This window comes from Dryobates pubescens, chromosome 4, assembly GCF_014839835.1.
Source record: "Dryobates pubescens isolate bDryPub1 chromosome 4, bDryPub1.pri, whole genome shotgun sequence".
Taxonomy (NCBI): domain Eukaryota; kingdom Metazoa; phylum Chordata; class Aves; order Piciformes; family Picidae; genus Dryobates; species Dryobates pubescens.
This window is the reverse complement of record NC_071615.1, coordinates 24612009-24637918: the sequence shown is the minus strand read 5'-3', so window position 1 is coordinate 24637918 and position 25910 is coordinate 24612009. Positions and strand designations below refer to the sequence as shown.

Genomic DNA, 25910 nt, shown 5'->3' with positions numbered 1-25910 from the left:
CTCAGCTTAGTGTCATCTGCAAACTTACTGAGGGTGCACTCCATTTCCTCCTCCAGATCAGTGATAAAGATGTTAAACAAGACTGACCCCAGTACTGAACACTGGGGAACACCACTAGTGACTGGCCACCAACTGGATTTAACTCCATTCCCCGCCACTCTTTGAGCCAGTTAATTGTCCACCCATCCAAGCCATGAGTAGCCAGTTTCTCCAGGAGGATGCTGCGGGAGACAGTGTCAAAAGCTTTACTAAAGTCCAGGTAAACAACATCCACATCCTTTCCCTCACAGCAAAGATAATTTTGACCTTTTTTTTCAGGAAGACGTTTACAAAAGCACAACTAACCAGACAGAAATCTGACAAACTACAAAAGCTTTTCAAGGGATCAGACCATTCCTTCCATCCAGGGACTAGTAAAACACAATGTGATTTTTCAATTGCCTTTTCTCTCTGAGGTCTGTAGAACATGAAGCAGTGTTCCCTTCACCACACTGGCACAGGGTTTAGCCTTCCCAGACAACACAGCTCTAATTTCTCCCACCCTCAATCAAAAAATCAGATTTTCAGTGGAAGTAAATCAATGTCATCCTACTCATACCTGAGGGACAGTGCCACCTTGCAAGAGTTGAAGGTCCAACTGACCTTGCTTCCTGAAAAAAAAAGCTGTTTCTGAAATAAAACTTCAAACTTTGGTGAGATTACTTTTTCAACAGCTGTGTTAACAATAGTTTGACAGCAGCTTTTTGCAAACCTAAGCACATTGGGGCTGCATTTAGAGAAGGATAAATTTGGTGATAGATGAATCGCCTTGCATTCTAGCCATCCCTCAAAGGTTGGAGGGGCTCGGGACAGCTGGATCTCCTAACAGGATCACCACTTATGGTTGGAACCACGGGCCTGACACCAACCACAGGAGCAGCCTGTCTGCTGTAGGCCTGGTCACATTCCCCAGCAGCAGCAGGGGCACCAAGAGCTGGGTTTACTCACATGCAACATGCAGGTTCTTCAAGATCACCAGTGGTAAATGCACTGAGCTGCAGACCAACTCCCAAGCTCCAAAATGTGATTGCGGTCACATACTCATCTCCCTGGGAAGAACTTGGTGTACCTGAGGTTACAAATTTTACCAAAAGGTTTCTCTTTGAGGGAGTAGGGAGGACAAACCCATCAGTCTGTCCCTGCCATTTGTCCCTGATTATTCACCAAGACAGGTGCATGAATAAAGATGTCCCTGAGTAAATACCTATGCAGTGAAGGCTGGAAGTTACATATAGGCCTCTAGCAGAGGATCCAAATGCACTGGCAACCCTCCAAGCATTTATTGACCACATATTGCACCCAGCTGTACGGTACAAAGATTCTTGCCTTACTGATGACGCACAAAGCAGAGAGTCCAGCCCTGCAAGCTGTTCAGCCACCCACTCTCAGTGGAGTTCAGCATCTCTCAGGGTCTGTGCCTAAACGATTTGACTCAGGTCATTCACTACACTCTGGAACAGTATTTCCTCTGTAGCTTACGAAGTTTAAACCATTCCAGTCTTACATTTAGCCGCTGGCAACCTGCCCATTTGAGAAATGCCCTTTGTGAAAGACTACAAGAAATCTGCACGCTCTCACAAGCGTTAACTGAAGCCTGCTTCTCTTTCCCAGCTTTGTATTTCTTAGCAGAGCAGCCACACGTTCTACAGCTCTCTAGCACCCTCTCTTGCTTACTTTGCCTCATCAAAATTTCCCTCTTTTTGAATTGCTGTGGCATTAATAAAATTTAAAAAAAAAAAAAAAAGGGAAAATAATATATGCAATGTATTTTTCTAAAGCAGCATAAATGCAAGGATCAGTGATGCAGCAGTGTGTAACCAGAAGAAAGCAAGGAAATCAAAACAAGGTTATAGGTAAGTCTCTACACCAGTTCACTGACTGAAACAAGATTGCTTCTTGAAGGCAGAGTTATGTTGCTTCAGCAATGACTTGAGCTAATACCTGCAGAAGCTTTTAAGACACAAGAGACCCAAGGAGGTTTTAATGCAGGGGGCAGTTCGACTAGACTTTGATGACATCTCTAAGCAGGAAGGACCATCATCCTCACCGTTGTCCAGTTCCCCTTGGAAAGCACTGTACCTGTCCTTGTCTCCATCTTCATACTCCTGGCTCTCAAGTCCCAAAGCCCCATACCTATTGTACAATGGGAGCTGGGCAGGTGATGGGGGCTGAGGAGGTTCTCGCTTGCCTCTCCAAGGAGGGACCTCTTTCCATTCCCCCTTGCCCCTGATGTCCCCTCCCTGTCTGGGGACAGGAGAAGAGAGAGTCCTCCACTACTTGTAGAGCCTCTTCCGGCTGCTGTGGCCTCAGTGTGGCTTGATCAATGTATCTTGCTCTCACCCTCTGATTGTTCTTAGTCTCTCCACCTCCTCTCTCAGTTCAACCACCTGCTTGAGCAGGTCGTTTAATTGATGACGCCGTACACAAGCGGTGTCTCTGACTCTTAGTTCAAGCGCCAGGCTCAGGCACACTTCGCAGCCAGAGGCCTGCACAGCTGCGTGTTTGCGCGGGAGCTCGGTCTGAGTTCCCACATTCCTTCGTCCTGTGGCTCTTGGCCGCGTTGTGACTATGATCTTCTCTCGGCCCGGGAAGGAACCAGCCTTTGCTGCTTCCCGCTGGCCCTGCTCACTCACTCCTGCACATTTTTTTTCCCCCTTATTTTCCTTCCCCGTCTTTTTTTCCCCTCCCCTGCGCGCCGCTGGCCGTGATGGGGGGAGGCACCGAGCTGCTCGCGGCGCCGCTGGCCGTGATGGCGGGAGGCACCGAGCTGCTCGCGGCGCCGCTGGCCGTGATGGCGGGAGGCACCGAGCTGCTCGCGGCGCCGCGGGCCGTGATCGCGGGAGGCAGCGAGCTGCTCGCGGCGCCGCTGGCCGTGATGGCGGGAGGCACCGAGCTGCTCGCGGCGCCGCTGGCCGTGATGGCGGGAGGCACCGAGCTGCTCGCGGCGCCGCTGGCCGTGATCGCGGGAGGCACCGAGCTGCTCGCGGCGCCGCTGGCCGTGATGGCGGGAGGCACCGAGCTGCTCGCGGCGCCGCTGGCCGTGATGGCGGGAGGCACCGAGCTGCTCGCGGCGCCGCTGGCCGTGATCGCGGGAGGCACCGAGCTGCTCGCGGCGCCGCTGGCCGTGATGGCGGGAGGCACCGAGCTGCTCGCGGCGCCGCTGGCCGTGATGGCGGGAGGCACCGAGCTGCTCGCGGCGCCGCTGGCCGTGATGAGGGGAGGCAGCGAGCTGCTCGCGGCGCCGCTGGCCGTGATGGGGAGAGGCAGCGAGCTGCTCGCGGCGCCGCTGGCCGTGATGGCGGGAGGCAGCGAGCTGCTCGCGGCGCCGCGGGCCGTGATCGCGGGAGGCAGCGAGCTGCTCGCGGCGCCGCGGGCCGTGATGGCGGGAGGCAGCGAGCTGCTCGCGGCGCCGCGGGCCGTGATCGCGGGAGGCACCAGGCTGCTCGCGGCGCCGCTGGCCGTGATCGCGGGAGGCAGCGAGCTGCTCGCGGCGCCGCGGGCCGTGATCGCGGGAGGCACGACGCTGCTCGCGGCACCGCTGCCTCTCCGGCAGGACGCTCTGCTGCTGGCTCGCCCGCGTGCGCAATTAGCGCGGGAACGGCGGCACGCCCCCAGCCGCGTCAGTCCCCCGCGCAGGGGCGTGAGGGAGCCGACCCTGCTGCCCCTCTTCCCCTTTCCAGGCTGCCTCCGCCTCTGGGAAGAGCCCTGGTGGCCTGAAAAGCCAAGTTAATTTAATCGCCGCTGGTCTCGGTGCCAGAGCTGGTCCCGGTGCCGCTGCCTCCCCGGAAGAACATGTCCAGAGAAGGGCAACAAGGCTAGTGAGGGGTCTGGAGCACAAGCCCTATGAGGAGCGGTTGAGGGAACTTGGTGCACCCTGCCTCCTCCACTCCAGAACATGAAACTGACATGTCACTGCACACTCCTGACCCATGCCACCATTGCACCCACTTTTATTTATTTAGTATAAAAAATAATAATAATGAAAAAGGAGCACCAGCACATTCTCTTGCAATTGTAACTTCTTTTAAAAATAGCAGTCATAGAGCCCCCATAGCCAGGAGGCCAATATTCCCCTAGTTGTTCTGCTACCCCAGCAGAAGCCATTTCTATCAGGTTATGCAGAATGCATTTTTCAAAGGAGAAAACCCAAAGATTTCAAAGCCTACATTTATACTGTATGCTCTGTACCACACTCTGCAGTTATTCCCTTCTCCTCAGGAGAAAACCCTGGAATATTTACCACACACCTCTTACCCTGCAAATGCTGTAACCTGCTGTACAGCTATTTCCATCTCAAGCAGCCTTTGTGGGTAAATGCAGTTGCCTGTCAAAACTAGCAGGATTTTGAGGATGCTTTCTGTTTAGTCTGACAGAAATGGTGGAAGAAGGCACAGAAACACATTTTCAGGCCACTGCTTGAGACTTCTCTTGACCACTTGCACCTGCAAGCGCAAAGATTAGTTGCTCCATTAAGCTCAGTGTCCCTTGAGGGAGAAAAAACAGAAACAAAAATGAAACCCCCAAAGCCAACACTTCTTGCAACAACAACAGCTAGACAGTAGTCTAGCAGAAACTCCTGGACCCAGCAAAGATTTAGTATTTTTAAGTTTCACAAGATATTGAAAACCCTGTGGAACACCAAAGGCTGTGAGAACACTGCTGAATAAGTAGTACAATCACAGGTGGAATAAGAAGGAAAACACCTCAGAACATAACCAGGAAGCAGGGGCACTACTCCTGTCAGTGAGACTTAAGTCATGCTCTTGGCTGCTCAGTATAATAGCCTAGTTGCAGTCTCTTCATGGGTAATGCCATAGGTTGTACAATGTTTTCCATCCAGAAAGAGAAAAAAATGTGATCCACAGAAAACTTGCCCACCACACACACCAGCTGCTGTGTTCACACATCTTCACATGATACTCATTCTGTACATTGAGACCTTCACTGCCCACATGAACAAGGTAATCCAAACCGTTTATCTCCTCCTCTTAGGCCAAGAGCTAAGCACACAAGTTCAAGCACTGACAGATACTGAAGTATGTTGGAGCAAGTGAGATCAAACAAACCCTGCTACAAACAGATACTGCTGAACTGTTGGTTCTCCTTGACATTTGTTCAACCCTGTGCCATGCTGGCAGCCACAGGAAGTTTCCCTGCTTCAGACACATTTCTGCTGATGCACTAGCATCATCGCTGCTGGAACAAAAGTCAATCCAGTACTACTTCACAAAGTCTATGCTTACCTGTCCTGGCAAATACCAGTCTATTAGCCCTCCAGAGGGCTTTCCTGCTCCATGGAGGTATGAAAGGCTGCTCAGAGATCCCCTACCTTGGAGCTGAGTACACCCAGCAAAAGCTCCAGGCATCAATTCTACCTCTCTTGTCAATGAAAAAAATAGTATTACATTGCTTCTCTGTAGCTCAAAGCATCCCAAAAGCACTTAAAAATTTCAGCTTTGCCCCCTGTAACACTCATACATGTCAGATTCCCAGCACTGCCTGCTTCACAGCATGTAACTCTTCACAGAAATGGCCTTCTAGATGAGATCTTCTGAGTAATTTCATAAATACAGAAGTATTGTCCATCCGATGGCTGCACCTAACAGCATGTCACATGAGTACTCCAGCAACTCAAAGTTTTCAGGCATCGTGGAAAAGGCCTTTGGTTGGAAAATGACCTAGACTCCAAAACATTCAGGCAAGTGCTGGAATAAAATACTGAAGTGAAACATCCTCATGGAGCAAGATGAAGTGGACGATTCTTTTACTTACAATATCTGTAAAGAGAAACAAACAAACAAACCCACTAATTCAGTTTAAACCAGGAAAAAAATACTTTAAAATGATGTCTTCTATAGAATGCCACCATAAGAATATGATTTTGCCACTTCTGTCAGAAAGATGACCAGACCTATTGATAATGTAATCTTTGATACTAATAATATAATCTTTAAATCCTTGAGGGTTTAAGAGGCACTCTGAAGAGCCTAATGAACGCTGGTATCAAAATGTACATGTACAGAGAGTTAACATGATATAAACCCCTGTACAGACTCCTGCTATAAATAATGTATTTCTATGGCTGGAAATACAAGCTGCATCAAAATTGCTTTTGGTATTGGAATTGATTTAGGGATTAATGTAAGAAGAGAAAAACAAAACAAAACAAAATGGTCAGTAAATCCCAAGTTCTCTGCTAGAAACTAGGGCTGTGCTTTCAGAGTTTGAAAAAAGTAATGCCTCAGGTTTCAAAAGACAGACAAGAAGATAACCCTGATTAGTCAGCCTGAGTATTCAACTTGATATGGCCTAGCTTAACTTGGTTTCAAAGATTTCTTCCCCAAACTTCTAGAGCCTGAAGTTTACTGCTTAAGAATAGAAATATTAACAACTCTTCACGTACAGTAAAACCAGTCAAATTTCAAACAGGCAAAGGAGAAGATACACTGGCTCTGCTAAGGCTACAAGTAGGGCAAACATGCCTCCTGAACAGGCATTTGCAAGCAGAGCTGTTGAACTTACTGCACAATGCTTTTGTGGGGTTGACCTGCTGTCCAGCAAGCAGCTGCTGCAGTTTCCTGATATCTATGCGTGCCTCGGCCATACTTTCCAAATCCCTGTCTGGAGCAGAACTTGGACATCCATCCTCTGATGCTAAAAGCACAAGAACACAACACTTCATCAAAACATCAATCAGAAGGAGTTTCAACACCTGTAAGGATACACTTGATCATCACTGAAGTCAAATCATTTTTCAGAACAGCAGTGAAAGGAAGAGAAAGCCCACTTTTCCAACAAAGCTGTCAAGGATATGGGAAAACATTCCCTCCACAAACACAGAACATGCATTAACCACTTTTCTTTTTAAGGTTCCATTTGAAGACTTCAAAGTACATAATGATATTTCATAAGGACTTACAGAAGGTGAACGCTGTTATCAGCACTACACTTAAGTCATGAGATCAGACAGACACAAGAGGCAACAAAAAAGGGGAAACTTACCCCAGGGAGGATTTCCCAAGTCTTTAAAATGTGTTGTTACAGACACTAAGTCAGTTTCTATTTTCAAATTCATTTCGCCATTCAAGTTTGCCTCAATCACCTGCAATACAATCAGCATTTCAGGCAGGCCACTTTCACGCTGCAGAGTTACAGTGCAGCTTTGCTCAAATACAAGGTTCCAGAAGCACTTCAGTGCCTTCAGAACTCAACTGTACCTTTTTAACATGGTTTGAACATTTGAATGTTCAGCCATAAAACACATTTCTCATCATTCCTGTGTGAATTATCCTAAACCAACTTCCCTGAAATTTGTTCTTCAGTTCTTTTAGAATGAGTACTGGCTTTGGGAAATTCAAGTGCTGAGGAAAAGGTTTTAGGAGACTGAAGCTGGACAATGCAAGCTTTCTTGCATTTCCACACAGCTTTTCAGCAAGGGCACCTACACAGTCCATATGACATACACAGTAAATGAGATGTGCCAAGAGCTGACATGCATTTGAAGTGCTGCTTTCCAAGACTTAAAAACAGACAACAGATGCACCAGTACAAGCAGGATTTTTAACTCCAAGAATAGTGCTGAAAGCTTTCAAATTCCATCCTGACAAAGTTTGCAACCAGAAGATGACTCATCTATGACTTACACAAATCCCAAGAAAACTGGGGCACACCTAAGTACTTTATTTCTGTGATTAGAAGAATTCTCAATCATTTTAAAAGAGGCTGAAGTAATAACCAGAATCTTCTATGTAATGGGAGATGCCCACAGATGAATGCTCCCATGCATTGGCCAAGTACTATTAGAAACTGTCTAAGCCCTTCTTTTAGTCATGATCTTCAATTTTTACTTCCAGGATGCATCTAATACATTTATGACACTTGATGCTTTTGTTCTTTAATAATAGCATGTAGAGGATGCATATAGTTCCCTTAAGAGCTATCAAAGCTATTTCACAGAGAGGCATTTATTTTCCTGCTTTGGAGCAGGAGGTAAGAAACTTAGGAAGTGGGATATGCCCAGTGCTGATAAGCTACCTCTTCTGAGTGTTACTGAACACCAAAGCTCAGTTCCAGCATACAGCTGTCCTGTGCGAGAAGAGATCCCCAGCTCTAGAAAGAAACACGGAGGGCATAGGGGAAGGAAAGAGAGAGGGAAAAAATAATCCCTCCAAAAGACTGGCAAAAGAGAATAGCTCCTGTATTTGTGCAATGACTGCCACTTGCAAAAATGCCAGAAACCCAGGGTAATCTCTCAGCTCTTCCAAGACATGGAAGACTGTAACTGTCCCAGTTTCAGGATTCAGTTTACAGAAAACTTCCCATGTATCAAAATCAGTATGAACAATCCCCAAACTAAACCATTCCTAAACTCTAGGCTTGCTTACTTTGACAGCAGGCAATTCTGATGACTGCGAACAACAAAAATGTAGAGAGACAACCAACCACCCAAACAAGCAAACCACTTTTCTGGCAAACTGCAGAGGGCTTCTTCCAAGGGAAGCCCCACCAGCATTCCAGAAATCCAGGGTGGACTGGAAACCCACCATGTCAGACTCCAAAGCACAGGCTGACACCCAGAAGCTATTAGCAGTACTTCCTTTAAATCCTACCTCAAGTTTACCTGAAGTTCATTGACACAGACACTTAACACACAACTCACTTAAAAGGCTTAACACTCAACTCACTTAATAAAATCACCTGGTAAGCCTCCAGCTAGCTCCCTGAAGGGCTACAGTTTCTTACCAGCTATAACGACTGGCTTGTAGCAACACAATGCCATGTTCTTCCTAGGGTTCAGTACAAAGAGCATCACTTTCTGGGAATCCCAGGACAAGCTCTTCAGTAGTAAATCGAAAACCAAATCATATAATTCTCTCCAACCCTCATACAGTCTTCATGTGCCTTTTGTTCAATGTCTGACACACCCCAAAACCAGATTTAATACTGGGGCACCAGTTTGGGCAACAGAGAAACATCCTGTACCTGAGATAAAATGTCCATAGGACACACACCTGTAGTGCCTTAACTTACAATGGAATTGCTGAGATTCTTCATTCTCTCCACAACACTCTTCATTGTTTTCAGCACTGGTAGGTAAATACTGACCTAGAAAGACATAAAAACTGCATTCACACAAATATTTCACGTGTGGCTGGGATGTGGTGCATTTATTCCTCTCTTCAATCCTGTCTTATTTTGTTCCCTATCACCCACTCAGAGCAAATGGCACAATATTTAATGGAAATAAGCAAATGACTCAGAAACAGAGGAACTCTTTCCCACTATACCAACAATCCATCACTCTAGCAGTTGCTTCAGACATACAATTCCAAATCTGTGTTCAAAATATAGGCGGGTTTTCGGAGATCACATTCTCACGATAACCAACATCTGTATTACTGAGGAGTTAATAGTTACTATAGCCAAAAAGGGAAGAACATGATTCCCATGGTACTGTCACCATCATTTCTGGATTGCCTCAGTGTAAATCTGAAAGAACAGAGCAAAACACATCATGCTTCTCATGAGTCGCATGTCATCCGAATTTAAGTACTCTTAGCTACAGAGGTAGCAAACATCTACGACCTCAAACAGGAGCACATTTGCACAAAGACTTTTCCGTGCATCTCTGCTAAAAGTCAAAAAAAGACATAGAGAGGATATATAAAAATATTTATCTAGCTCTACCAGGCACGCCAAGACATTTCTGAAAGAACAGATTATTTGCACCACTTCGTACCTAAACAGCTGAAACAGTCTAAACCTGTGTGGTTTGGAGGTGCTCCTACGTAAAGCCATGCAACTCCTTTGCTCTTCCTCTCTTCTGCCCCAGGTATCACCACAAAAACTAGTAACCACCCACCGTATTTTCACAGGTTCTGCTCTCCTGTCAAGATGGAAACCATGTCCTAACCCTTTTCAAACCTCTAGCCTCCGGCCTTCCCTCCTTCCTTTCACCTCCCCTCTGGCAGTATACTCTGCAGCAGTAACATTCCACTTGCAACCTCCCCTTTCCTTAAGGAATATAAAATAGTGGCTTACATCAAAGTCTGGCACACTTGGCTCTCTGAAGTCATTCCATAATCTTCTGGGAATAACCCCTACAGGAATGTCATGTGTCACAATCCTACTGCTGCTTGATAAGGATGGCTTGAAAGAGAGAGAGAAGATGCCCTTGCAGTTAAAAACAGGTCTTGAATTCCAAGTTCAAATTTTTCAGACCCACTCTGAGAAATAATATAATTTTAGTGCCCCAAACACTGAGTCCTAGTTTTCCATAGGCTCCTATCAGTCCACCATTAAGTCGACCTCCCTTTTGAATTAAGGAAGAGATTGTGAACTATTAGTCACTAGTATCTCTGAGCCACCCTTAGAGCTGAAGAGGTGAATGAGTGCTATTAACAAACAAAAAAAAATTAAAAATTGGAAGACAGCAGTTTGAAATGGGATGCCAGGACAATCAAAAGTAAAACAGGGCAGGGGGAAAAGTAGGTATTAGAAAAAGGTGTTTCAATCACATAGCTTTCATTACAAGAGGGATATGGACATGCTGGAACATGTCCAGAGAAGGGCCACAAGGATGATCAGAGGGCTGAAGCTCCTCTCCTATGAGGACAGACTGAAGGAGTTGGGGCTGTTCAGTCTGGAGAAAAGAAGGCTTCGAGGTGACCTTATTGTGGCCTTCCAGTATCTGAAGGGGGCCTACAAGAAGGCTGGGGAGGGATTTCTCAGGATATCAGGTAGTGATAGGACTAGGGGGAATGGAATGAAGCTGGAGGTGGGGAGATTCAAGCTGGACGTGAGGAGGAAGTTCTGCACCATGAGAGTGGTGAAGGCCTGGAATGGGTTGTCCAGGGAGGTGGTTGGGGCGCCATCCCTGGAAGTGTTTAAGCCCAGACTGGATGAGGCTCTGGCCAGGCTGATCTAGTGTGAGGTGTCCCTGCCCATGGCAGGGGGATTGGAACTAGATGATCCTTGTGGTCCCTTCCAACCCTGACTGATTCTATGATTCTTCCACCATCTTGTCCTTGGGTTTTTTTGAAAATATGAAACTCATTCTATGTGCCACAATGGCAGGAAAGGCTAATGAAATGGAGAATGGCATGCTTTCTCTTACATCAAAGACTACAACAGTTTCTTTTTGCTCTTAGGAAAGGCACTCAATTTTTAAAAGCTTAATACTGGAGATAAAAGCATGGTTGCACTTACTAGCTCCACAGCAACTCTGAGACAGGGGCAGTGTTTGTTCATCAGCTTGATCTTCACCGCCTTAGCACTCTGGGCAGTTTTTAATGCTCTTGAAAGGTTTTCAGGCACCAACTCTAAATAGATTTCATTGTGTTCTGCAGCTGCTCCTTCCATCTGAAATTCATCGAAGAAATTCCCCTGCAATTTTTTGAAGTTGGGAAATAAAATAAAGCAAGTAATAATAGTAACAACTGGCAAATAATCAAACAAAAAAGAGGGACAAGTTTTACCTATCTGACCTCAAGCTTAGAGATGAATGCTTACAACTGGTAGGTTTCCTCTACCTGGCATCATCTGCAGGGATCAAGCCAGGCTGTGTAAGAATGAAGACCCAGTGCTTCAGATTAAACCTAGTAACTTCAGATCCTCCCCGAGTATTTATCAGTCCTCAAAACAAGGGATCTGATGGGTGACTTAATGCTTTCCTATTTCGAGCAGGCTCACACCAAAGTTTCATGTTGAGGTGACAACCAAGACAGAGGATGTCTAGTCAGGCAGCAGGCCCTGTGCAACCAAAAGGCAATCCTGCCTTCAGTGCCCAGCCCCGTGTGGCGTACAAGAAATGCCTTGCACACCAGACCCAACTTCGTGCTCTGCTTTCCAGCGACGCATGGTTATGGAACCTCCCGGGGCTTACCTGGCACAGCTCACACCACATACTGACACCTCCATTTGCTACTTTATCGGAGAGGATGAAATACAGCTTGCTGACAGTGAGGCGCAGAGTGCAGGTCTTGGCTAACTTGGCGATTGTGTTAATTACACCTGGCAGAGGGAGGGGGAGGTTACGGAGGTAACCACTTCACACACTTCGAACCAGAGGGGCAGGGGAGAAATGTTCCGTCTCCAAACAGGCAACTGGTGCTGCTGCAGGAGCTTCCAGAGACCTCGGGCTGAAGGGAAGCGCCTGGCGCTGCCTTCCCCCGGAAACGGTCTCCAGGCCCGCGGCCTGGGCCTCAGGGTGCCCGCCACGGCCCGGTGCCGCCGGCGCGCACAGCCCCTCTGCTTTCCCTTCCCCGGGACAGGCGGCCCCGGCTCGCTGTAGGCCCAGGCGCTCGCCGCCCCGCCCTCCTCCGCCCTGGCACACTCACGGCTGAAGTGGTTGAGGCAGGCGAGATCCACGATCTTAGCCCGGAAGCGCATGGCGGCGCCTGCCCCCGGCCGACTGGCGACAGAGGCTGGTCAATGAAGCAGGGCCGTCCTGCCCCGGGCCTCCAGGCCGGAGTGTGCCAGGGCCCCCGCTCCGCCGTGGTGAGGAGGCGGGCGGGCGGGCCGGCCGACCGAGGCGGGGCCCGGCTGGCCTCCTCCCACAGCACCACTGCCGATAAGAAGAGCCCGCCCGAGAGCAAAGCCCCTGTGCGCCTCCAGGATGCGGGCGTAGACCCACGAGAGCGGCCCCACTGGCTCAACAATTTTATTCTCCAAAGCTAAGGGACCCCTTTGCAGCAGAGACCGTCAGCCCGTCTTTAGTTGGTCCTCGACTTCTCTGGGGCGGGACATCAGATTCTGCTTTGTATAGAATTTGTCGCACTGTTGCTGTTGCTTTCCCCACCGTCTCAGGGGAAGCTCCTCCAATCAGAGTATCAGCTGTAATATATTGGTACAGTTTCCCATCGTGAGGGAGTGAGACTGTCTGTAGAAGTTCATTAACCACAGCATGAGTAGAATCATTGAGTTTAGTCAGAAGAGACCTTTAAGATCATTGAATCCAACCATTATCTAAGTCTACCAAGTCAATCATACCCCTCAGCACCACATCTCTGCATCATCTGTGAGTAATTGTGGGTGCATGTTTGTACACTGGTAAAGGGGTGTTGTATTCCTTCCCATGTAAAAGCTGATTTTTCTCTTTATCCTTTTCTTGTAGGGGGACCATAAAGAACATAACTTCCACATCTTGTGCTGCCATCCCTGGGAGGTGCTTGCAAAGTAGCTGTTCAGTTTGCACTGCATTCTGCTTGCCCCTACAGTAACAGCAAGCACCTGTGACTCCTCCAAAGACATCTGCACACAGAAATCACTTGAGTGGTACATTAGGGAAGCATAAGCTGCAGTGGGCATAATACAGAATCAGTTATTTTTCTGTCCATTATGACAAAACAAAAACATCAATTCTTTACTTTATAGAAATTCTCCTATGTAGCAGCTGCCTCCAGTATCTGTCAAGTTGCTATACCACAGGAGAACAGATGCAGTCAGAACATTCACTCTGAAATGAGTACTTCAAACTACACAAGCAGGCATGAGCAGCTCCAGATTTAATTAAGTACACATAGCAACACTTAGTGGTGAAAATGGAGTCACCACTGATATTGAGAAGCACCAGCAATTTTTTGTGTGGTTGTTTTTTAAGCCCTTGGGCATGAACTAGGTCTGGTCTCACTTGCTAAATACCATTACAGTGCCTTTACTGTGAGAATATGTATCTACCAAGCAAAAGCCCAAGAGAGATGAACCTCAAGGACAGCAGAACCAAAGGTTGCTGAGCATCAGGACTGCTCCACTTTGAAGAGCTTTCAGAATTCTACAGCACTCTACCACATGGTTTCTGGTGACACAGTCTGAAGCAGTGTTTAAATAAATGATCCAGCTTAGCATCTGCCTGTACTCCAAAGAACAGCAATCTCTCAGCTCATGACTTGTGTTTTATATAGACACAAGACATGAATACAACAGATGTAGAAAAACTGAAGAATGACAGCAACTGAAACGTAATTATTTTTTTCCCATTCAATTAACCAGCACTAAAACTACTTCACTTGAGCACTTAGGTAACAGAACACAGTAAAAAAAGAGTGTCTTTTATTCAGAACAGATCAAAGTCTTTACAGGACAGTCAGGATTTTAACACACAAAGTCACAAGTATCATTAGCAATGCACCTTTCCTGAAGAGGAAATCCTTGTCCTCTATCAAATGTCAACTGCAAGAGTGTGCAAACAAAACAAACAACCCACAACCAAAACACATCCACAAGCCAAAAGCTCTCTTCATACTTTTCCCATGTGTCTTCATAGATGACAACTGTATTAATTTATACTTCAGGTCCTTCTCCTCCAGGAACCAGCTACAAAAGAATAAGATAATTTTGTGTTAGTGCCATAGATCTCAGTTTTACAAATCCATGTGTGACACTTCTTGCCTTACAACATTTTAGCAGATGGAGACTTTGTGGGATTTTTTTAGATTCAATCCAACCTTCTCCCAACAGAGGAACTCAGTTGTTGACGGAGAAGCACAAGCCCAAAATAATCTCAAACATGTAAAGAATGTGTAACAAAACACAAAGGACTTCCTCCATAATGCATATTTTGGTTTCCGACTTTGTTTAATCACTTCAAGGACATGATTCTATCTAGAAACACTAAAGCTCATTCTTAAAATGACACAGCACATGCTGGGAACTATAGTGGGAAGATGGTTTCCTCTTTCCAACTTCTATTGCTAAGCAGAGCACAGAAACTAATAAAGAGCCTGAACCCCTCTACAGGCAGTAGGGAGTCAGTCAGCACAGCATTCTCCTGTGAAGAAAGCAAAGAACTGAACAATAGAAAAAAACAACAACAATATATTCTTAATAATTATCTGAGAACTTCTAAAGACAAAGAGCTTCACTGGTTTGGGGACTGAAAGGAAAAAAAAAATCTAAAGCACAGTCTTCCTGATGTGGGAAGATGAGTCCCCAAAAGACACTCAAGATCTCATACAGAAAGCTATCAATGTCATGCTGAAAGAATCACTAGCTGACAAGCAAAACACTACTGTGGTGTCTGATTCTGTGGTGTTTAGGCTTAGGGATGAAGAATCACAATACTTATTCATTAGTGTTTCAGTAGTATCTGCACATGATAAGCTGAAAGTTGTAGCACTTCTGATTTGGCATAATCCATAATGACCATGACAACCATACCTCCAGGGCTTTTATCAGAGCCTGTAAAGGTACAGCAGTCTGGGCATCACATGGTATCAGAATCACCAAATGACTTGATGAACTTCTAAGCACTCAAACTGCTGCAAGCAGATTTATACACACAGTCACGGGGAAAAATGTGTTACAGCATACACACTTATGCAGGGAAACACAAGTTAAAAGTGTGAGGTAGCCTGCAGAGTGACTAATAAAGCCTTTGCACACCTGAAGAACAGAAAAAACACTCACCAAAATAAAACTGGGGCCATGCTCTTCTCATTTTTTAAAAAACTGTAACTTGTACCAAGTAAGGCAATAAGATCACTCTTCCAGCATCATTCACATGCCCCAGAATCTACTTGTAAGTATCATATGTAACAGAAGTATCAGGAAGGCTTAGCCTGAAGTAGCTGAAGTCAATCACTGAAAATAAATGCAGGCAGCCTTTTAACCATGATAACTTACCATTGTGATGTTGTTTCCATTTAGCAAAATCTGGTCTAGCTTTGTGATTCTTCTGCCCTCAGGTGTAATCTCACTAAGCAGCATTAGGAAAAATAAGTAAGAACATATTAACAGGGACAATGATTACAGAATCAAAGACTGGTAAGAGGGTGGAGATCTAATCCAAACCCCCTGTTAAGCAGGGTCACACCACAGCAGGTTGCCAAGGATCACAATGTCTGGGTGGGTTTGGGATCTCTCCAGAGAAGACTCTACAACCTCTCTGGGCAGCCTGCTCCAAGGCTTCAGCACCCTCACAGCAGTTCATTCTCATGTTTAGCTGGAACTTCTTGTGTCCTAGTTTGTGCCCATCCTCTTGCCTCCCACCCTCTAGGTCTTGCTGAGCATTGAGAAGATCCCTTCTCAGGCTGCTCTTCTCCATGTTAAACAGCCCCAAGTCTCTCAGCCTTTCCTCCTCAAAGAGATGCTCCAGGCCCCTCAGCATTTTTGCAGCCTTCACTGGACTCTCCCCAGTAGCTCCCTGTCTCTCCTGAACTGGGGAGCCCAGCACTGACTCTAGTATTCCAGATGTGGACTCGCTGAGGCAGAGTAGAAGAGGGGGAGAACCTCCCTTGAGCTAGTGGCCACACTCTTCTTAATGCACCCCAGAAGTCCCTTGGTATGATTCCATTTTTGTTTACAGAACTCACATAAATCTTTCTATTTAGATGACAGCTGTTGTAACTAACAAAAAAATTAGCCACACTGCAGCATAATCTAGACACATTCCTCACCTGAGTAAGGAAAACTAATTAGCAACTGAGAAGATCCATTGTACTCTTCTGCTCAGTATGTAAGAGATTCAGCTTCTGAATCTTGGCAATGTCTTGAAATCCACCAATACCCAAATAGCAACATGGCATGACAAATTAATACATACTTCTCCTGAAGTCTGTCACCTTTTAAAATCTTTGCCTAGACCTTAAATAAATGTAAAAGCAAACAAGCTAAGGGAGAGTTCAACACACAACCCATGCCAAATTAAAGCTACAAATAAGGAACCTGATTGTATGAATCATGCAAGAGCTACTCTCTAACATGTCCTGAATCACCCTCTGGATTCTATTCTATTCTATAAACCATTCAACAGGCAGGTATTCCAAAAGTATAAAAGCACTTGCCTTACAGATCTTGCACAGTATTTTTCCTTAAGAAATCAAACATTAAATGGCATCAAGAGACAGAAATAATACTTACAATTCTGTAACATCTTCTAACACCATATCTGAAAATTCAGACTCAAGGAAAATCATAGAATCACAGAATCACTAAGGTTGGAAGAGACCTCAAAGATCATCAAGTCCAACCTGTCAAATAAAGGCCTGGAATTTTAAAGTCAACATATTTCGAGTTATTTTCATTTTATACACATGCTTTTATCTGTAAAATAAAAGTGTAATTATCAATAATGCAAATCCATACAGAAAGTGAACTGAACTCTCTCAAAAGCAAGAAATGAAGTGAGCTGAAGGGGAGGGCCTTAAAAATTTCCACCAAAAGATACTGACGAAGTCATCAAATCCTAGAAGCGTTCCAACGATTTCTTTGTCACTCTTCATCACAATATGTATGCGTGAACCTATGCATTTGTCTACGAGCTCTGTAAAGAAAAAAACAATGAAAAGCACGTGACATTGTTCTACAGAATAAACCCTGGTGAAGCACTGATTACCACAGACATTGGTACAACCCACAAAAAGGAGGGGGGAAGGATTAAACTCTCCTTGGACGCTTTAGTGCTGCTAGTGCATAACCAAGTTTCTGAGGCAACAGGCTGGAATGCTGCAGAGACACGTTCCCCTCTCTGAGGACACCTGTGGTAGGTTGAGAGAGGGCTTAGCTCTCCCTCCTCCACAGAGTAAGAAACCACAGCTAACTCAGTCGAAGAGCAAAAGCTATATATTTACAAGCATATATGGAAAGCAGGTTATATATAACACAATATATACAGGTATTTACAATATATACACAGAAATACACAGCAAAGACAAATAACACAACAAAAATCCCTCCCTCAGGGAGGGATCCCCTCTTTGGAACCCCCTCTCTCCCCCCCTTTACCTCCCTTTTTCCCCAAAAAGGGGTTAGAGAGAGAGAAAGGCAAGTTACTAAGGAAAAGAGTTGTTAGCAAGCTTCAAAAGCCCATGCAGGATTAGTGTTTGCTTATCTGAAGGCCAAGTCCAGCAGTTCGCAGAAGAAGCAGGCAGGGAGAACAGGCTGAAACACCAAACTCCCCCAACTCCCAAACCGAACTGAACTGAGGAAAAAAAAAAATTTTCCAACCGCTTCACAATCTAAAGCTGAATTTTTGTTTATCAACCAATGAAATTCGTTTAGAATATCAGAATGTTTTGGTTCTAGTACCAAAAACATTAGCCAGTGTGTTCCAGCAGTGTTTGTTCTTAAAGGCACAGCCTCAAACGACCACAGTCCACCCCTTTCTAAACAATTTCATTGGCTGTTCGTACTGTCCATCCAATCCAGAACAATATTTACAGTTCGTAAGTTAAGTTCATCGTCCATTCCGGCTATACTCAGATGTAGATGATTCAGAAGTCCAAGAAAATCCAAAATCAAGAAAATGGAAAACAGTTTGTCTCTCCGCAGACGAAGCGAAGAAAAAGGGAAACAGGGACTCAGGGACTCTCAGTTGACTCAGGGCTCTCAGGGTTCTCAGGGTTCGTGCACCGTAGATTCCTCAGGGACTCTTTCCTTTGGACGCGCTGTAGCTGTACAACATTCTGAAATTAAACTCTCTCAGCTAAAGTTAAATCTCTTTGTGGAATACACTGAATTTCACCATTCTCTTGCATTACCCAATAAGTGTGACCCGGACCTTCTGCTGAAACCACCCCTCGGACAGGTTTAGCCTCTCCTGAGGGCGAAAATACCCAAACAGTTTTACCTAACAGATTCTTTTCCCTAACAACAGGAACTCTATCACCTTCTACTTTCTGTAGCAGATCAGAATGTGCAGGTCCAGCTCGGTTCACTGAACCTCTACTGTTCACCAGCCAGGTTGCTTGTGCTAAATGTTTCTCCCAGTTTTTCAAAGATCCACCTCCCATGGCTTTGAGAGTGGTCTTCAACAAACCGTTGTAGCGTTCAATCTTCCCTGCAGCTGGTGCATAGTAAGGAATATGGAAAATCCACTCAATACCGTGCTCTTTTGCCCAGCTCTTTACAAGGTTGTTCTTGAAGTGAGTTCCGTTGTCTGACTCAATCCTCTCTGGAGTTCCGTGTCTCCACAGGATCTGTCTCTCCAGACCGAGAATGGTGTTGCGTGCAGTTGCATGTGGGACTGCGTAAGTTTCCAGCCATCCAGTGTTTGCCTCTACCATAGTAAGCACGTACTGCTTACCAGAACGAGAACGTGGTAGAGTGATGTAGTCAATCTGCCAAGCTTCACCATACCTGTATTTGGACCATCTGTCACCATACCACAAGGGCTTAATTCTCTTTGCCTGCTTAATAGCAGCACAAATGTCACAGTCATGGATGACTTGTGTGATGGCATCCATGGAAATGTCTATGGATCTGTCACGAGCCCATTGGTATGTTGCATCTCTGCCTTGATGTCCTGACGAATCGTGAGCCCACCGAGCTAAGAATATCTCACCTCGGTGTTTCCAGTCGAGATCAAGTTCAGAGTCCTTGTCTACTTGAGAAACTCTTGCAGCTAGATCTGCCTGATGGTTGTGCTGCTGTTCCTCAGTAGCTTTGCTCTTGGGAATGTGAGCATCAATGTGTCTCACTTTCACTGGAATTCTCTCGATTCGATCAGCAATGTCTTGCCACAGTTCAGCTGCCCAGATGGGTTTTCCTTTCCTCTGCCAGCCATTCTTTTTCCAGTTCTTTAGCCAACCCCATAGAGCATTGGCTACCATCCATGAGTCGGTGTAGAGATAAAGCTTTGGCCATCTCTCACGTTCAGCCACGTCGAGAGCTAGCTGGACAGCTTTTACCTCTGCAAACTGACTGGATTCTCCTTCTCCATCCTTCGCCTCTGCAACTCGGCGTGTTGGACTCCACACGGCAGACTTCCACCTTCGCTTGTTCCCGACGAGACAACAGGAACCGTCTGTGAACAAAGCATATTTCTTTTCATCATCAGAAAGGTCATTGTAAGGAGGAGCTTCCTCAGCACGAGTTACTCTCTCCTCTGGAGGTTTAGCACAGTTGGTATCTTCAGGCCAACTTGAGATCACCTCCACCAGACCAGGTCTTTCAAGATTTCCCATTCGAGCTCTCTGTGTTATCAGGGCCATCCACTTAGACCAGGTGGAATCTGTGGCATGATGTGGTGTGGAACCTTTGCCTTTGAACATCCAATTCAAAACTGGCAATCTGGGAGCTAAGAGAAGTTGTGACTCAGTTCCAATTACTTCAGAAGCTGCTTTCACTCCTTCATAGGCAGCTAGAATCTCTTTCTCTGTTGGAGTGTAATTAGCCTCTGAACCTCTGTAACCTCGACTCCAGAAACCAAGAGGTCGTCCACGTGTCTCACCTGGAGCTTTTTGCCACAAGCACCAGGTTGGACCATTGTCACCTGCAGCCGTGTACAAAATGTTCTTAATGTCTGGACCATCTCGCACAGGTCCCAGACCCACTGCTTGGACTACTTCTTGCTTTATCTGGTCAAAGGCTGCTTGTTGTTCAGGTCCCCAGTGGAAACTGTTCCTCTTTCGAGTCACATCATACAGAGGTTTCACAATCTGACTGTATCCAGGAATGTGTAGTCTCCAAAATCCCACTATCCCCAAGAAACGTAGAGTTTCTTGCTTGTTCGTGGGATTTGCCATGGTAGAGACTCTATTTACCACATCCACTGGAATGTGTCTGCGTCCATCCTGCCACTGCACTCCCAGAAACTGGATCTCTGTGGTAGGACCTTTCACTTTGTCTCTCTTGATGGCAAAACCTGCATTCAGGAGAATGTCCATGATTTTGTTACCTTTCTCGAAGACTTCCTCAGCAGTTTTACCCCAGACGATGATATCATCGATGAACTGGATGTGTTCTGGAGCACCACCTTCCTCCAGAGCATCATGGATTACTGCATGACAGATGCTGGAGCTGTGGATCCAGCCCATTGGCAGTCTGTTGAAAGTGTACTGGATTCCTCTCCAGGTGAAAGCAAACTGAGGCCTGCATTCCTCTGCTATGGGAATAGAGAAGAAGGCATTAGCAATGTCTATGGTAGCATACCATTTGGCCTCTTTGGATTCCAGCTCATACTGGAGTTCCATCATGTCTGGTACTGCTGCACTCATAGGCGGAGTTACTTCATTCAGGGCTCGGTAGTCCACTGTCAGACGCCAGTCTCCATTCGGCTTTCGCACAGGCCACACTGGACTGTTGAAAGGTGAATGAGTTTTGCTGATGACTTTCTGACTCTCCAACTGACGAATCAGATTCTGAATGGGCAACAAAGAGTCACGGTTGGTTCTGTATTGTCTGTGATGCACAGTCCGAGAAGCAACCGGCAACTTAATGTCCTGAATCTTGTGTTGTCCCACAACTGCAGATTCATCAGAAAGCTCAGGTCTAGCAGACAGCTTCAGTTTTTGTCCATCAATTTCTACAGAAGCTACTCCAAAAGCCCATCTGTAACCTTTAGGGTCTTTGAAACGCCCTTCTCTCAGAAAATCAATTCCCAAAATACAAGGTGCATCAGGTCCGGTCACAACTGTATGCTTTTTCCATTGTTTACCAGTTAAGCTTATATTAACCTCCACTTTACTTAACTCTTGAGATCCACCAGTGACTCCCAGAATAGTTATGGACTCTGATCCCTGATAATTTGATGGCAATATGGTGCACTGAGCTCCTGTGTCAACCAAGGCCCTGTACTTCTGAAAGTGTGAAGTGCCAGGCCACTGGATGTACACATCCCAATAGATTCTGTTATCTGTATTACCCCTCTCCTCCCCCTGGCGGGAGGCAGGGCACCCCTAATTATGGGGAACATGTCCACAGGTGCAACGAGCACACTGTGCAGTGTTAGAACTGGAGTCACTGTTGGAGCTATTAGAGTTGTCCTGGGGAACTGTGGAAGTAACAGCTACCCTTCTGGTATTGCTACCTCGGGTTCTGCCACTTTGCAGTTCTCTCAGTCTCCTGAAAAGATTAGAAGTTGGTTGACCATCCCACCTGTTCATGTTCTCACCAAACTGATCATGTAGAGTTATCCAAATGGTCCTACGTGATTGCCTTGGTGGTCTGTTTTGGTTTGGCCTGTTTTGGAATGACCTCCTTGGAGGATGTCTACTCCTCACAGCTGAAACCTGTACCCACCTGGAGGAAGAATTGGAATCATCTCTTTGTGCCAATTGGGAGATGGTGTTTTTAAATTCATCCTTCAGCTCTTTCATGCAATTCTCCAGTTTTCCAGACAGAGTTTCAATGGCTGAAACCAAAGAAACACGTGTCATGCTATCATCCAATTGTCTCAATTGATCAGTGAATTGGCCAACCGTAAGAGGAGCTCCACCATAATTTCTTGCTACAATTCTGCTTGCCAGAATGTTTGCATAATTAGAAGGAGCAAGCTTGATGAGCTTTTTAGCAAGACCATTTCCTACAGGAACATCATCAGGGTTCAGAGATTCATGTTCACCATAGAGTACCTCTCTAACAGCAAATTCTCTCAGACGCTTGATTCCCTCATCTATGGTAGTCCAGGGCTTAGGATTCCATGGAAGATCATCTCGGGAAGGGTATCTCATGAGAACCGCCATTAGAAGGCGTATCCACAGATTAACCTTACCGAGAGCCTTGCCTAGATGTCTATCTATTCCATTATCCTTTGAGAGAGTTCCTAGCTGGGCTGCTGACTTGTCTCCAACCATTAGAGCGGGAGCACCTGTATCATAACATCTACCAAGCCAAGCGAGAACTGGCTCCTTATCTGCTCTGAGATAGTCTTTTCTCACATTTCTAAGCTCCTCACGTGGTGAAGAGCAGTCGGTTATGTCATCTTGTTCTTGCTCCTCTGCCTCCTGTTCCTCAACTTGTGGTCCCAACAACCTCTCAAGGATCCCTTTAAGCTGAGAAGCACCACCACTAGCTGCTGTCCTACCAAGAGATGCATCTCGATCCTCTGATGATCTCAATAACTCAGCTATATTTTTAAGACAAATTTTCTCTTCCTCCCCAGCAGAAGAACCTTGCTGTGCATCCCCGTCAGCTCCTGAATCAGCTTTAGTCTTACCCTTCCTTGTTGTTAAAACTGCTACTTGCTTTACTGGAGCTGTGTTTGGGTTTCCAGCTGCCTTATTATCAGAAGCTGATAAGCTTTGAGACAGATTAGTTGCTTTGGAGGACGCTTCCGCTCCTGCCATGGAAGAAGGAGGAAATGACTTTGCCTTGTTAATGGTGGCTGCCTGGGACACAGGAGCCGCCATGTTTGGGGCTACTGTAGCCCCTGGCTGCTTGCCAGAATCATCACCATTGCTATTCAGAGCTGCCTTGCCGATTGACTTTTTAGCTTTATCTTTAACTGACACAGATTCTCCATTATCATCCTCACTGGATGTTCCTGAAACAGAGCTAGGGTGGCGTTTTCGTCTCTTAACCCTCCGTTTTATAACAAAACATGCCTTGGACACTTTTCTCTCCCGGTACAGTGTCACTAGCAAATACACATTACTTATCACCAGCAGCAGGACTACACACATCAAGAAAATCAGCTTTGGATCCCAGCCATCACTTAAAATTACCCTTTCACCGAGCGGAATCTTAAACTCTTTTATCTCAATAGGGAGTGTGCTAGATGTAACATTCCTGTACTTTTTAACATAAAAGAATTCCAGGCACTGATCATACAGAAGCCGAATCTTGTACTTAAACCACAAATATAATTTTTGCATTATATATTTACCTATCTTATCGATAATCATACCCAGGCAATACTTGTAGATCAATACACCAAAGACCGAGAAGAACAGACGCTCAAAAAGCCAAAACACCTTCATGTTTGCTCGTTCGACTTAAGCAAGCAATAAATCAAACTAATTTGTCAGCAAGCCCCGAGTTGGGCAGCCAATAAATGTGGTAGGTTGAGAGAGGGCTTAGCTCTCCCTCCTCCACAGAGTAAGAAACCACAGCTAACTCAGTCGAAGAGCAAAAGCTATATATTTACAAGCATATATGGAAAGCAGGTTATATATAACACAATATATACAGGTATTTACAATATATACACAGAAATACACAGCAAAGACAAATAACACAACAAAAATCCCTCCCTCAGGGAGGGATCCCCTCTTTGGAACCCCCTCTCTCCCCCCCTTTACCTCCCTTTTTCCCCAAAAAGGGGTTAGAGAGAGAGAAAGGCAAGTTACTAAGGAAAAGAGTTGTTAGCAAGCTTCAAAAGCCCATGCAGGATTAGTGTTTGCTTATCTGAAGGCCAAGTCCAGCAGTTCGCAGAAGAAGCAGGCAGGGAGAACAGGCTGAAACACCAAACTCCCCCAACTCCCAAACCGAACTGAACTGAGGAAAAAAAAAAATTTTCCAACCGCTTCACAATCTAAAGCTGAATTTTTGTTTATCAACCAATGAAATTCGTTTAGAATATCAGAATGTTTTGGTTCTAGTACCAAAAACATTAGCCAGTGTGTTCCAGCAGTGTTTGTTCTTAAAGGCACAGCCTCAAACGACCACAACACCTCACTGTCGCTGCCGGGCAGTTCATTCCCCTGCGACCGCCGAGCACCAAACAGTCCTCCGCAGCCGCCTTTGCTCTGCACCCGAACCACGGCCCAGAGCCGCCTGCCCGGTGCCCGCCCGCTCCGGAGAGCGTCACATTCCAGCGCCTCTTCCCTACCGCAGGCAGGGATTGCGCCGGGAGCGGCTCCTCAGCAAGGGGAGACCACACGGACTCCGGCAGACACCGAATTAAAGAGCCAGGAGGTCGGCCATGCCCCTCAGCCCCCAACACTTGAGACCCTCTCCTTTGCCAGTCCATAACGCCAAGAAGCGTGGCCACAGCCACAGCTCGCTCCGTTCGAGCTTCCCGCCAAGCGCCGCGCTCGGGCCACCCAGAGGTGCCCGCAAATGGCCTTTACTTCCCTGCCCGCCCGCTGGCCACGAAACCGGCCTTCCTCGCCCTAGCCTCAGCTCGGAGGCCAAGGGCACAGCAGAATGGCGACGGAACTCACCGAGCGGCAAGAGCTGTGAGGGGTTGGTGGTCGCGTTGGCCGCCATGTTGGACCCAGACCGAACCAATCGCTGTCGCTTCCCGCGGATGTGAAGGGCCGCTGGCGGGGCCCAGTGCAGACCTGACGAGAAGATGGCAGAGCCATCCCTCCTCCCTGCTGTTTACTATTTTTTTATTTCTCTCTAGGTCTCAGCAAGTTTATCACTTGAATTAGGGGCTCATTGTGCTTCATTCTACAGATTAACTGTAACCAGGGGATCAGCTGGGAAGACTTAAACAGATTCCTCTGAATTCAAATCTTTCCATTTTTGAGCTCCCTAACACAATTTGTTTTTTCAAATCCGTTTTTAATTCCATACAGAATCAAGGTCTGGTATTCCTTTAGAGTCTCCCCTTCATCAGCTTTATCAGGATTCCATTTTATATTCTCCCTGGGGAGATACTATTTCAGCCTGGGTACATGCTTCTGAGCTACTTTCTCTGCTGCTTTATCCCAGATTGTCCACTTTCCCTCAGGAATAAACAAATTCCAGCAGAGCCTATCTCCCTGTCGTTCAAAACAGATTCTTTCCCCTGGTATGCAGTGCGGCAATCTCACCCACTGCGATGAGACAGCAACTGAGAACAGAGCTGGGTGTGGTTGGGTGCTGGGGTACCTCACAAAACCAGACCCCCATTCAAACTGGTAGTGGATATTTCTACAGTAAAATGTGTACTTATTTACATCAGTTTCAGAGGGTTTGATAAAAAACCAAACACTAAAGCCTGCCTGCAGCTCATGTAGCAACTCACAAACTGTAGAGAGGACCAAGAAACACAAATTGGTGTTCAGGTGCCAAAAAAAGTTTACAAGACCCACAAGAACTTGCAAAGGGCTTGCTGAAACTTGAAGATACTAAACTGAATGAAGACAAGCCTGAAAGCATGCATGTGCCTGCAAGGACAACAGACAGGAGAAGCAATCAGCTGTGTACTGTATGTTGTCCAGTTCTCTCTGGGCTCAAAGCACACCAAAAAATTCTGGAGTGATGCAATACATCCTCTTTCCAGT

The 25910-nt window shown here is 46.2% G+C and overlaps 2 protein-coding genes across 2 annotated transcripts; both read right to left on the bottom strand.

Moving 5' to 3' along the window:
- Positions 1-4036: 4036 nt before the first annotated feature.
- HUS1 (HUS1 checkpoint clamp component) lies at positions 4037-12515 on the bottom strand. The gene is made up of 8 exons (XM_054160962.1): positions 12378-12515; positions 11924-12051; positions 11248-11424; positions 10081-10188; positions 9070-9144; positions 7042-7141; positions 6562-6693; positions 4037-5816 (listed from the first exon to the last, which is right to left on the bottom strand). Exons 1-8 carry the CDS (start codon positions 12427-12429, stop codon positions 5734-5736), a joined length of 855 nt encoding a protein of 284 aa, XP_054016937.1. The 5' UTR covers positions 12430-12515; the 3' UTR covers positions 4037-5733.
- A 1149-nt stretch (positions 12516-13664) lies between these two features.
- On the bottom strand, positions 13665-24931 carry LSM5 (LSM5 homolog, U6 small nuclear RNA and mRNA degradation associated). Its single transcript, XM_009898313.2, has 5 exons — positions 24861-24931; positions 17204-17299; positions 16897-16924; positions 15661-15733; positions 13665-14352 (listed from the first exon to the last, which is right to left on the bottom strand). Exons 1-5 carry the CDS (start codon positions 24904-24906, stop codon positions 14320-14322), a joined length of 276 nt encoding a protein of 91 aa, XP_009896615.1. The 5' UTR covers positions 24907-24931; the 3' UTR covers positions 13665-14319.
- Between the last annotated feature and the right edge of the window lie 979 nt (positions 24932-25910).

What these genes read in the sequence shown, in the direction of transcription:
- HUS1 (XM_054160962.1), bottom strand. Translation starts at nt 12,429, where the DNA reads ATGCGCTTCCGGGCTAAGATCGTGGATCTCGCCTGCCTCAACCACTTC. An exon ending in CTGCCTCAACCACTTCAGCC is followed by an intron (nt 12,052 to 12,377) that starts GTGAGTGTGCCA and finishes TCCCTCTGCCAG; the next exon opens with GTGTAATTAACACAATCGCC. An exon ending in TCAGAGTTGCTGTGGAGCTA is followed by an intron (nt 10,189 to 11,247) that starts GTAAGTGCAACC and finishes CTCTCTTTCAAG; the next exon opens with CCATCCTTATCAAGCAGCAG.
- LSM5 (XM_009898313.2), bottom strand. Translation starts at nt 24,906, where the DNA reads ATGGCGGCCAACGCGACCACCAACCCCTCACAGCTCTTGCCGCTCG. An exon ending in CTCACAGCTCTTGCCGCTCG is followed by an intron (nt 17,300 to 24,860) that starts GTGAGTTCCGTC and finishes TTTTCTTTACAG; the next exon opens with AGCTCGTAGACAAATGCATA. An exon ending in ATGGAAACAACATCACAATG is followed by an intron (nt 14,353 to 15,660) that starts GTAAGTTATCAT and finishes ATTCTTTTGTAG; the next exon opens with CTGGTTCCTGGAGGAGAAGG.